Genomic DNA, 12,745 nt, shown 5'->3' on the forward strand with positions numbered 1-12,745 from the left:
TTTCGCTGAGGCAAAGTATGGCACGCCGCTAAAAGCGCCATCTTGTTTCTCGAGAACGAACTGCTTCGTGAAAAGGGTCAATACAGAACATCACGGCGACAGCAGAAATGTGCTTGGAGTGTCCATAATTGCTATCGCGATTAAAAAAAAAAAGTGCTACTGCGGTGTTCTTGTTTGCGTGTTATCAGACCTCTGCACTGGCATGCATCTGTCAAATTTTCAATCTTCCCTGGATGAATGCTAAAAGATGGAAGCTAGACACATAAGTTTACCAAACTTCTTGTTTCACAAGAAAGGTGGCAGCCTTAGTCATAAAACAAAAGTAGGAATTGTTCACTACAGCTAACCACATGGCTTGTCATTGTGCTGTGCCCAGGACTCTGAGGATTTCTCTGCCTACCAGCTGCAGGGCCTTCTGCGCAAGCGCACATTGCAGCAGCGTGCTGAGGAGGCTCGTCGTGAAATGAGACCCGAGCCATTTTTATGGGGTGAAGAGGCCCATGTGAGTCGGGTTGCCTCTCTGGCCAACACTCACCAGGTCATCCTGAACACCAGCCCCACCAAACGTGTCCTGAAACCTGAAAGTGAGGAAGGTGATGCAGGTATGTGTTAGCCGTGTGGCGTATAATTGATCCAGTTCATTATCGTTCGCTGCTTCTACAGTGCAATAGACAAAGATGGAGAGAGATGCAAGAAATGACAAGGCTGCATTCTGATGAGCAATCAAATTTTCTCGTTGTTCTTGCTGTCTTTGTCTTCTTCGCAATAGAAACGGTGAGGCATGTCTTACTACTCATTCCTTTGTAGTACGGAAAAGTGAAATGCACTGGTTCTGCATTGCAAATGCAAAGTGCTTCAGCACTGATTTGAGAGCAGAAATTTGTTGAGTACTACGAGAGTCCTTCAATACTTTTCTTCTGGTCACGAAACACCCGCGTAACACTATGAAATTGTTTCTTATAGCACGCTTTGTGGATGCACCGCATTGCTGACACAGATAGAAGGGCATCAGTGCAGATGCTGGATGGACACCATAGACATTCTCTGCATACACTGACTACTGCGCAAGAGCCAGCTGCCATTAGCATCTTGTGAACATTGTCAATGCAACAATGCTTCGTGTCAATCACAATGCCTAACATTGGTTGTGTGCCTGCCTGACGATCCAGTTGCAGGGGAGCTGACGAAAAAGTATCCTTGTTTTGTTCCCCTACTGGCGCAGACCTAGGAGACAATTGGAAGTGAGTCATTTCGCAGCGAGAGACTCTCTGCTTCAGTTTTGGCTGGAAACTCGCTTTCATGTGTGAAAACCATTTTGATGCTGAAGACGCTATTTAAGCAGACAGTGAACAAAAATGCCTCCTCAATGTGAGTGATGTGAGCTCAAAGCAAATTCCATTTCAATGATTTTTGAAGGCCTGCAGGCTTACTTGTCTGAGCTGAAAGAACAGCCTTGTCCAGTGACACGGTATTGTCCACTGGCATGATAGCTTTTTGCAGTTACTGTCTAACAAGTGCTTTATGTTGGTAACCATTTTACCCTTTTGTTAAGCCAACAAACTGCCTTGCAAAGGGATGCATAGCTATAGCACAGAACAGAACTTCTACCCAAGGAGGTCTTAGAATAAATTTAACTACTGTGCCTGAGTTTCCAACTAAAAAAAATGAATCAATTTAGGTTCATTCCCTTGTTTTAGCCATCAGCTTCATCTAGTTTACTGCTACTAAGTTCTCCATCTGCCATGTGGCCTCAGTGGCTATGTCAGTCTGCTGATAAGCACAAGGTCGCAGGTTCCGAAGCCCTCCTGTAGGGCGGTCTCTTATAGTCCTATTTTAGGACATTAAACACCATCGATGAAAGCACTTGCAAAATTAATTCTTCCGACTGAAAATGAGAATTTCGATATGTAGGCCATGCATACTGTTTAGAACGATGCTCAGCATGCACACTTTGCAAAGGTGGCTCAATGTACATTTGGCTTTTACCTCTATTGGAGGTCAATGACATGCTGTAATAAATTGACGATTAGCAGGATGGGCATGGCGAATCACTCTTGTGCAGCAGAGCTAACTGGAACCTTTTGTGCAAGAGTGAGACTTGAGGGCTGGGTCCATCACGTAACACTGTGGTGTATAATTAAGCACATGCCACGCTAAGTTTTTAGCCTAAAGTTTCCATTGCATGTTCAGTCTGCAAACATGCTGAAATAAACATAGGAGAGATGCCTTTCCTGGTAAAATATTTGCGTGATCGCACAGCCTGGGCCATCCTAGCACGGCAGCTTGATGCCCTTTTTCTTATGCCAGCACCTCTGGTGACACCATCTGTCCCTGTATGAAACTTTGGATGGCGTTTCCTGACCTGAACAAAGGTATTGAACGACCTTACATCATACATTAAAAAAGAAAAGTTATCGAGATCCAACTCATATGTTGAAATCTATGTGAAGTGAAGCTTTCTTGAAGGGGTTAATGAGATACTGTAAATTTGCCCATTTCATTCCTGCGTCTTTGGCGCAAAGGAAACTGGCGCGTATGTGTTCTCCTGCACCCGTGATATGCAGTATGACAGATTTTATATTGACTTGTATTGCTTCATCTTAATTTTAAATGTACTGGCCACATTTTGGCCGATCGTCTGTTGTGGACATGTGCCATAGTATGTAATTATAGTCATCATCAACACGCGGCAATCATTTCAGAGAGCTAGTTGGTGATGTCACAGTATGTACCACCCGTTTCTTGACCAATCCCTTGATGTGGGTATGTGTCATTGCATGGAAATCATTATCGTCATCAACCCATGGCAGTGATATCAAAGAGCTTTTTGGTGGCACGATATGTACCGCCCGCTTCTTTCCTAATGCAGGTATGTGCCATAGTATGGAAATCATCATCATAATCAACATGCGAACACACTTCTTTGCTTATCCCCTGTTGCGGGTATGTGCCCTAGTATTGGAAATCATCATGATAATCAACACGCGGACATGCTTCTTGGCCGATCCCCCGTCGTCATTATGTGCCATAGCATGGAAATTACAATCACCATCAAAACACAGCAATCATCTCAGAGAGCTTGTTAGTGGCAAAATATGTACCCTCCGCTTCTTGGCCAATCTCCCCCTCCGTTGTGGTTATGTACCACAGGACATCATAATCAACCAGGCCAAAGTATTTTGCATGGTAAAGTGGTGGCAGGAACACCATAGATATTAAATCTCTGTAAAGGTTTTTTGTGATACACAGTACAAATATTCATTTGAAAGCCTAACTGTTTGAAAACGAACTGGGGAATACACTTCATGCACAAATTCCCAAAGACATGGTCACAAAGAAAAATTTTCTTCTTCTCCTTTTTGGGGTTTTACGTGCCAAAACTAGTTCTGATTATGAGGCACACACAAAGAAAAATTTGATGAAACCACTAGGTTAAGTAAAACATTCCTCAGGCTCAGGTTAACTTTTTGAGAAAAACGCTGTTTTATGCATTGAAGCACAAAAGTAACTGGAACACCAATGCATTTCATCGACAAAATTAATATCTCGAAACTGGTTCAGTCCTGAGAATTCCTTCCAAGTGGATCGCCTTGCGAACTCAGCAGCTATAATTTGTAGATTGAAAGATGTGCCGCAAAATAATTAATTAAAAGGTTAATTAGTGTAATCGTGTTAATTACTCAATGAGGCTTTTGATTTCTCGTGGAAGTAATGGCTGCCTCATTGAGTAGTTAAGATTAAGGATTATAATTGTGCTGTCTGCCACTGGCAATTTTTTAAAATTTGGTGCAGCTAAAATGAAACACCCTGTATATAAATAGTGTGTTCAAGTACACACCATCTACCTAATGCAGTTTTTCTGTCACCAGTCCAGGAAACGTAGGAAAACTAGCAAGTGCATGAAATTCAGATGGTTGGTCTAACAGCCTTGCCTTCCGCAAAAGTTGGTTGTACCATTAGAAACTAGCCAGGTGGAAACATTAATAGTTATGCATTTTCAAGGATCTTGCATTGTAATGTGCAAGTGATTGAAGAAGTCACACTAAGCAATAAAAACCAGTTCTATGCCCTTCACTGGACATAAGTAGACAGTGCAAGCACTTTCCCATACAATTGAAGGACCATGATTTCGTCACCAACACGGGCTCTGCAAAATTCTCAGAAACTGTTGCCACTATTTTATAATCGCGTGTATTCTTTACTAATATGTATGTTATCCACCCCTTATGTAATGCCTCGTACTAAGATCTTTAAGGTAATAAAATGAAGTGAAGTGACTACTATGCCTGTGCTCAGTGTGCAAACAGCTATTTGCTGATTTTGCTGCATCACACCATCACAAGGCACTGTCTGTCTGAAAGGCTGCAACTGTTCATATAACCGTACATAGTCTAGACTTAATTGTGCCTTTGAGGCTTAAGTTGCAGTTAATGTTAAAAGTGTGAAGTGCCTAATTTGGAACAATATATTTCCTTAAGTATCGCTCATGAAACATGCTAGCAGCAGGAAAGCATGCTATTCTCCTGAGCAGAATGAAAAGATGAACATAAATTCACTTCCAAATTATTGTTAAAAATGTTTCCCTTACAATATTTCGTAAATTGCCACTCGACAGTTGCTTTGTTCAAACCAGTGTCATTGCATGCTAATATACGGATACACTTTTCATAGACGCATGTATTGATTATAGAAAATGTCATTTGTTTGAAAAACTTACATATGCTAATTTTTTTGTCTGTTCACTACCCGGGGCTCCAAATGAGCATTAACAATATCAATGGGCTAAAATACTAAATGCAGCAGTTAAACATTAGATTGCAGGTAATTATGAATTCGGAGAGGTGAAACAGATTTTAGGATTTCATTTCAGTTTTTATATTCTCCTGGATTCAGGAGACACAGATCAGACCAATGTTTTCAAACTAATACCCAGAAGAAAAAAAAAATGTCTACGTTGGGTCTGTAAAAATAAAGTTCAGGCAATGCTTTCATTACATCTTAAATGAATGATAACGTGTGAATGTCAGTAATCCCAGTTCAGGTCATTTTTGTAGAAAAATTGAGGCAGTGAAGTAAGGTGCAGCATAAAAATATTAAATTGAGCTTTCTTTTCAATGACTCAAAAATACCCTAACTGTCATAGCCCCTTGTGTAGAAGTACCATATAGACTCATGTAAGAGCTGCACTTTTTTTCCCACAATTTTGACGAGATGCCGCTCTGACACAGGACCGAACCTTTTCGTCAAAATTGTGCTATCGCAGCTGACGACTTCTGCACACCCCGAATCCCCAAATGTACCATTGCATCAGAGGTCAATGCGCAGCTCTCGCCATTGAGTAGTGGCTCACGGAAGTACACAGCGCGCAGCATCGTGGCACCGAAAACGATTGCTTTTCTGTTGGAAATTATTTTTTGCCAAATTGGGCTGCCAAATTGGGGGTGCGGCCCTTACACAATTCTATACAATATTTCTCTAATGTTCATAGTTCTTACCTTGCATGTGGTCGTCTAGCTGCCCTTTTTTTTTTTTATTATCTTTCCAGAAGAAAGTCCAGTTAAGGACTGGAAGACAGCCAGCCCACAAGTAGAAGAGCACAGGGCTGGTTCAAGCCGTGCTGTTAACAAAAGCCCGTCTTTGTCAATTCAAGACCCCGCTGTATTAAAGTGGTTGTCTGAAGAGTGCTCTCCAAACAAAGCTATGCAAGAGAGTTCTGCAACAGACAAGAATTTTGCATGTACCCAGACCAGTGAAGCACACTCCACAACCATCCGGTCTCGTGTTAGGAGGGTGGTGGACTTGACAGATGTACCAGACGAGTCAGAAAATGGGGACAGTGGTCACAAGGATCACCTTGCAATTTGTGCAAAGCAGGCCAGTGATAGTGCCCAGCCAAACGTAGTGGACACTCCAGGAGCAGCCAACGGAGCATGCAGGCAACCTCAAAGGAGTGAGGACAGCACAAGCATCGGTTCAGCACTGCCATCATTGACCCAAGATTCATCATCTCCCACAATGCCTGCAGCTAAGGATGAAGGCTCTGTGGCAACATCTGTTGAACCATCGGCAGTACCAGGTGATGAGGACAAAAGCGAGAACAAGCAAGAGCTCTCAGCTGAACAAGAAGACTATAGTTCTGCTTCAGATTGGTCGGGAATGCAGGATGAGGAAATGAGTTCTTCCAATATCGCTGGGAAGTCTAAGGCATCGGAAGAGGATGGTGACATTGTGCTCTCAGAAGAGGACGAGGAAGAAAAAGATGAAGAACTACTAGCAGCTATTCAAGCCTCCTTGTCCGAGCAGCAAGAAAAGCACACCGGTGAACAACCTACAACTAGTGGTGGTGGCAGCAGCAGCAGCAGCTTCTGGAAGCCTCCTAGAACTGAAGAAGAGGTGAGGAGGACAGCTCCCTATGCACTTTCAAGTATTGGCTATGATAACAGCAGTGTAAGCTCAACATGCTGTAGCTTCCTCGTGGCACTGCCTCTCATAAAATATTTTAAATTTCTTTTTTCATTTAAGGCAGGAACACTTAGACATAGAAATGAACTGGACCTTATACTGCATTATACTGCATGCGCCAAACAGCCAATATATTTTTGAGCAGATTTTGGGGACAGATATCTTGAAATTGGTATAGTCTTGTAACTTCTTTGTGGATATGACTTCATTGTTACCTGACCTCATTTCTGCAATTAAAATATCTGTCTTAATGTCAGTAACAAAATTTTAAATGAGTGGAACTTCTTTAAGTATCTACATTGACATTCTGATTTATCATGATAGGAATGTCCTCTTCCAGCAATCCACCTGGAGAAGTGGAATAATGCTATCCATTGCAGGGCAGATAGTGTGACTATCTGTTGCTGGTGATTTTTAAGAAACTTGTTTGTATATAGTGGAACTAAAGCGCTGCACGGGTAGAGATGTAGGGGGAGATGCTGGGTAGGAAACAAGTAGAGAAATGATGGGAGGGGGGGGGGGGGGGGTTGGGGGGAGGCTTGTTGCTTCTACATCTTGTATATTTATTTAGTGGTACCCCCACACTGAAATGCTATGCTATATTGTTTTTTATCTTAATAGAAAATTTTAGCTCAGGGCAAACTCCGATGCCACCTATTCAAATGCATGTAAAACACATAAATACTGTTGTGAGAAAACCGCTGACTGATTTGAATGAAATTTATTGCAGTTGAGAGCGAAAGTTACATTCTGGTGAATGTCGATTTAGGACCTAGAATTTTTTACAACCCCAAAAAATTGGTATGTATAAAAAAAAGAAAAAAGATGGCACACAGTGTACAGATGCGTAACTCTGCATCAAAAGCAAATATCGCAGTTTCATAAACTGCATCTGTTATAGCTTTTAAAGCGGACAAATTTGATATTGAATTTACAGCTTGCATGAAATTGTCATAATCTTTATGAGGCTTTTTCAAAAGTCCTATTCAAAAATTTGTGGTGTATTTCAGAGCAGTGTACACTGTAACAATTTTGTCTGCTTTAGAAGTATTATTAGGTGCAGTTTAAATAATTGTCACATCGTTTTTTATTGCTAATTACAGAGTTGTAAACTTGATAACTGAGTTTTATTTTATAATATTTTTTGTGTGTGTGTGTGACTTTCAAGAATTAAAAAAAAAGAGATAAACTGGCAGCTTATATGAAATTTCTGCTTCCTACAGTCACTAGATTTTAAGTTTTTCCTTTAGATGCAGCAAATGTCATCACAAGCGGTGCATTATTTGCTGAGAAAAATGATTCTTCCATTCCCATGTATTTAGATAGGAGCTCCCAAGCTAAAGCCAGTGTTCAGTAACAGCCAATGTTCAGTAACTTCAGATGCTTTAAAGCACACGATATTTATGGGCTATGGGCCTTCAAAAGGCAAATAACTGAGAATTGCTTTTTATGTGTGTGTGTGATGTTTGAATGCAGAAACGTGAGCTGCACATGAGGGAACAGGAGCTGGAACAAGAAGCTGCCCGTCAGCAACGCCATGCAGCCAGCCTCAATGACCTGCTTGTGAAGGAGTGTCAGGTGTGTGTCCCATATGCTTCAGCCCACGAATACTTCTTTCTCCGTGGCTTCAGCCCTTGCTTCCATAGCACACTCTCTTGCATCTGATGTGTGCCATACGTACTAAGTACTAAGTCTCTTCAACCTAATCTTTTTTAAGCACTAAGTCTCTTCAAGTCTTGGCTATATTAAAGGGACACTAAAGGGAAACACTAACTCAGTTTAGACTGATAAAGTATTTTTTCAAATATATGTTTTCGTTAATTTTGTGGTAAGAAATTGATTACTAGAACAGAAAATGAAAGCTTATGTTCCATTTTCTCAATTTCACGTTAAAGCCTCGGCACTAGTATGTCAGCGTGGAGGAGAGGCAACTGAATAGTCAAGTGAACAGGAAAAGGCGATGAGCCATTAATCAATACATCAGCACTTGTCACCCAAATGTTTTGTGACCCCTTTCCTGATTAGGCGCTACTTATAAGGCTTAGTAACAATGTCGTTCTTTCAGTTGTTAACATAGTAGGTACGTCTACACTGTTCGATAATTTTTAATAATGTCATGCCACAAGGCACTACCAGTCAGGTGCTAAACGTGGGTTTGATTTCCAACTGATCGAAGAATAATGCAGATTCACATACTGAGATTTTAGTGAAAGCATTAGCTTGTTTGCTGATCTTGGTGCGCCCAGGCAATGCACTATGAATGTTGAAAAGTCTTCGTACGGAAATGCAGAGGCAAGTATGCTAACTCAATCTCATGGCACTACATTTGAGTTGTACTTGAAGCATGGAACTGCTTTCCCAAATTCCGAGACAGACATGGCAAGTCTGTGGCACAGTCTTTATTAACTGCAACCTTATCAAATAGCAACCAACTTAGACATTGAAGTTTCTTGGCTATCCATGTGTCATAGTTTAGCACGCTTGCCACGGCAGGTTCTCAAGGTTGTTCATTGTGAACAGATGTATGTAGCAAAGACAAACCTGCTGATATCTTCGTGTGTGCTGTGTTTTCGCCGCTTAGTGTGCGTTGAAGTGAGAGGCAGCACAAAGGTCAATTCACTCGCTGCTGCTGCCGCGCTTCTTCACATAAGCAATTTAAGAGCGAGTCTCCGCGGTCATCGAGTGAAATGTGTTTGTGTTTGCTCGTGCGCACGTGACACCATGCTTGTTAATTTAGTTAGTAAGCCAATGTTTACAAGTTTATACGGCCGCCAGAACTACTATGCTTACTTCGTATAGCTGTCTACTAATTTGCTATCGCAATGGACACTTCGCCTTTCGGGCGAAACTGTGACTTTTCTTGTTATGTGATTCATGATGGCAGCATGTGCACTTCATGACACCATGCCTTTCATGCTCTAAATTTATTTCAGTAGAGCAAGCTCAGTTTTTTTATGCATAATAGACCAAACGCAGTGCGTTTCACTTGTATAAAGATGAGTGGCAACATCACAGTACACCAAGAGCATGGCCTTCAAGATTATGAGATGTGGTGTCGTTTCAGCAGCATAACTCCGCACATCAATGATAAACCTGACTTACATGCAGCACTTTGTCGTAATGCAATGAAGTTAGACATTGCCTAATGAAAATGTGATGTTTGATGATATGTTGCTTCCTGAGCTGTTTTTCTGCTGCAAGAAAGCCATTGTGCCAACACAGCGCAGTTCCTGCATTAATTTTTTGTTGTCTCAATGCAAAGTTCCATAGGTTTCTGTTATTCTGTGGGAGCCGTCACTTAAGGGGGGGGGGGGGGGGGTATAATGTGGACACTACCTATTTGAGCATGGACACTTGCTTGATTTTTACAGTTATTCACAGCTCCTGTCGACTGAGATGGCTCCACTGCGCATATGTCTGTTTTGCTGCAGGAGCTTCTTGCACTGCTGGGCCAGCCGTACGTGGTGAGCCCTGGGGAGGCAGAAGCCCAATGTGCGTGGCTGGAGCAGCATGGGCTCAGCCAAGGGGTTGTGACGGACGACAGTGACGCCTGGCTCTTTGGGGCCCAATGTGTTTACCGGCACCTGTTCCGCCCTGATCGGCGGCCCATGCGCTTTCTAATGAGAGATCTTGCGTCACAGTTTGGTGTGTGCAGTGCTCATTGCTCCTGCTTTTATGGCAAAGAGTTGTATTCTTGACTGACCATTTTTGGGAATGTTCCCACTGTTGGTTTGTTTCCTGTCAGCTAGATTTGCAGAAATACATGTGACAGTAAGAAACTAACAGAAAAGTGTAGAGCGGTCCGCTGTAAGCCTGAACACATGCATACTGTTAGTACACGGTTTGTTCTTTGTAGCGTCCTAGCTGAATGTGCTGGAAGGAGCAATCTCAGCACACCATGCAAGCATGAAGAACAGGACTAACAGCATCTGCAAAGCATTGTACACTACAGGGCCAAACGTTTTATTATTTCATTAAGAAGAGAAATGTACTTGTCTGCATGAGTGTGAGCTTGGAATATAATTTTCTGGTCAACACCGGAGTTTTTGTCAGTGTCTGGAAACTGATTCCCAGTTCAGTTTAGATCAGCTCAGTGGCCTCTGAGTGAATCTCTTTGTGTGTGCAAGTCGCAAAGTGCTCAACTCTATAGCACTCAATGTGGCACATGCTTGTGCAGTGCATACGCATTGTTTCTGTTGACACACAGAGCTGGCATGCTGCAGGTTGTGGGCCGTGTGTTTGCACAATCGCACCACTGTGTATGTTTTTCTTCAGTGCTATTGTCATGTTCTGTCATTGTTTAGTGCATAAACAGGACAGGGAGAATACATAGCTGAAAGTGATTGGTCAACCATACAGCCCCTGGTCATTATTAGTGGACATTTCTATCAGTAGCCCTTCTTTAGAAACTATACTTACACTGCTGATTGTACTCCTCATAACATTTACAAAGGTTTCACTCCTCTGTACATGATATTGTGAGCTAAATATTGGAACTCCTACAGATGCATTTAGGATCAGCTGAACCTTATTTTTTTCAGAAGTAGGAACAGTAATGAATAAATAAATGCAAGTGCTTGACTAACTGCCATCTCATTTTAGAAAAATATTTTAAAGCACCATTGTCCAAACATATAAATGTGTATTACTGGCCCAGTCTCCCTTGTCAGTCACAAATATTGCTTGGAAAATGGGTGCTTTTGAAAGTTGACAGAGTTGTATCCTCCACAATAAATATTGCTCAAAATGAAGCTATGATGATCCATCCCTTAATTAATTGGCAGGAGCTAGATTCAGTTGTGGCTAGCATGCTTTTTTATGTATATATAATTTATAATAATGGTTGTTACCAAGACAGACAGGCTGGTAATATTTTTTTTGAAACATCTTCATAACTACATACCACTAAGGCACTGTCAGTTTTCTCTAAAACAAAGGTGGAAAAGAGGGAAAAAGTAATCACCGAAAAGTAACACAGTGCTACAATGGAAACCCATGCGGGTCATGGTAGCATGGTTGATTGCGAATGGCTGATGGGCATTCCATGTGCTAAACTATTCTGGACCTGCTGCAAATTAAATTCTGAGGTTTTATGTGTCAAAACCAAAATCTGATTGTGAGGTACGCCATATGTCAGACTAAATTTGGACCACCTGGGGTTATTTAATGTGCACCTAATGCATGGTACATAAGTGGAAATGACTCAACATGTTTACTCCGATGAAAGGTAAGGAACTGCAGATGCAGCAGAACAGATGTTTTGAGGGTACGTATAAAGGGCCCCTTTAAGGAGTGCATCCGCTGTCAGTGTTTTTCATTAATGCCATACCAGGTGCTTGTGTTCGCTTGCGTACTTCATTTTAATTGTGGCATTCTTCTTGCCAGGCCTCGACCGTCAGAAGCTGGTGGCCTTTGCTCTGCTGTGTGGCAGCGACTACACTACGGGTGTCAATGGTGTGGGCCCTGTAACTGCTATGGAGGTACTCAGCGAGTTTAAAGGAGACGACGCCGTTTCACTCCTAGAGGAGTTTCGGTCAGTTCTCTCTCTCTCTTTTTTTTAATTCTATCATGGTTGCATGGCAATGCTAACCATGCTGAGTCTCCATTACATTGTACTGCAGCTACGTGTTGCTACGTGAGAAAACTAACCCCAGTTATTTTGTTAATCAAGTTAAGCGTTACATTCTCTCTATAAATAAATGTAATTGCCGTGGGCACTAACTGAGGCTCAGCGTGGCTGCACTAGCATAACTGTGGTTCATGTGCCTATGTAACTACCATATTACTCTACTACTGTATTTGCATGTATTGTTTTTCTCTTTCTTTTTCATATCTCAGTGTTCCAACCTTTCTGTGATGTGTCACTCTTTGACAAGGAATTCTTTATCAGCTGTCCTCACTTACATATCATGCCACACACATTAGCATTTATCAGCTAGTCAGTACCTGCCGTATCTGTTCAGGAGTAATGCTATTTGCCACGATACCTTACATGCAGCAAGCCTTTGTTGCAGACAAATGGCTTTTCATTCATCTTTTTGCGGTTGCACTGCATGCCAAGGCAGCATCCAAGTATCCCATAAGGTAATGCTTACTTAGTCCAAGGACAGCCTAGCAAGATTTTCATGGAGAGGTTCATTTCTCTATGGACACATATATATTAAGTGGACATCATAGTCATGCCAGCTGAGTACTATACCATTCACTAACTGAGCTTCACGGTGCAAATTGTTTGCTTAGCTCAGGCATACGCAAAACTTTCACTCTGTAGGATTTTGTACAT

At 41.8% G+C, this 12,745-nt stretch overlaps 1 protein-coding gene across 1 annotated transcript in view; it reads left to right on the plus strand.

Moving 5' to 3' along the window:
- The window catches only part of LOC119443095 (DNA excision repair protein ERCC-5 homolog), a 28,304-nt gene that overhangs the window by 6,543 nt on the left and 9,016 nt on the right, over window positions 1-12,745 (plus strand). Inside the window, exons 5-9 of the mRNA XM_049662570.1 lie at window positions 377-602; window positions 5,546-6,393; window positions 7,939-8,040; window positions 9,894-10,107; window positions 11,848-11,995. Of these exons, the coding sequence (XP_049518527.1) occupies window positions 377-602; window positions 5,546-6,393; window positions 7,939-8,040; window positions 9,894-10,107; window positions 11,848-11,995 (1,538 nt within the window). The remainder of the gene's footprint in view (window positions 1-376; window positions 603-5,545; window positions 6,394-7,938; window positions 8,041-9,893; window positions 10,108-11,847; window positions 11,996-12,745) is intronic.

This window comes from Dermacentor silvarum, chromosome 2 (genome assembly GCF_013339745.2).
Source record: "Dermacentor silvarum isolate Dsil-2018 chromosome 2, BIME_Dsil_1.4, whole genome shotgun sequence".
Taxonomy (NCBI): Eukaryota; Metazoa; Arthropoda; class Arachnida; order Ixodida; family Ixodidae; genus Dermacentor; species Dermacentor silvarum.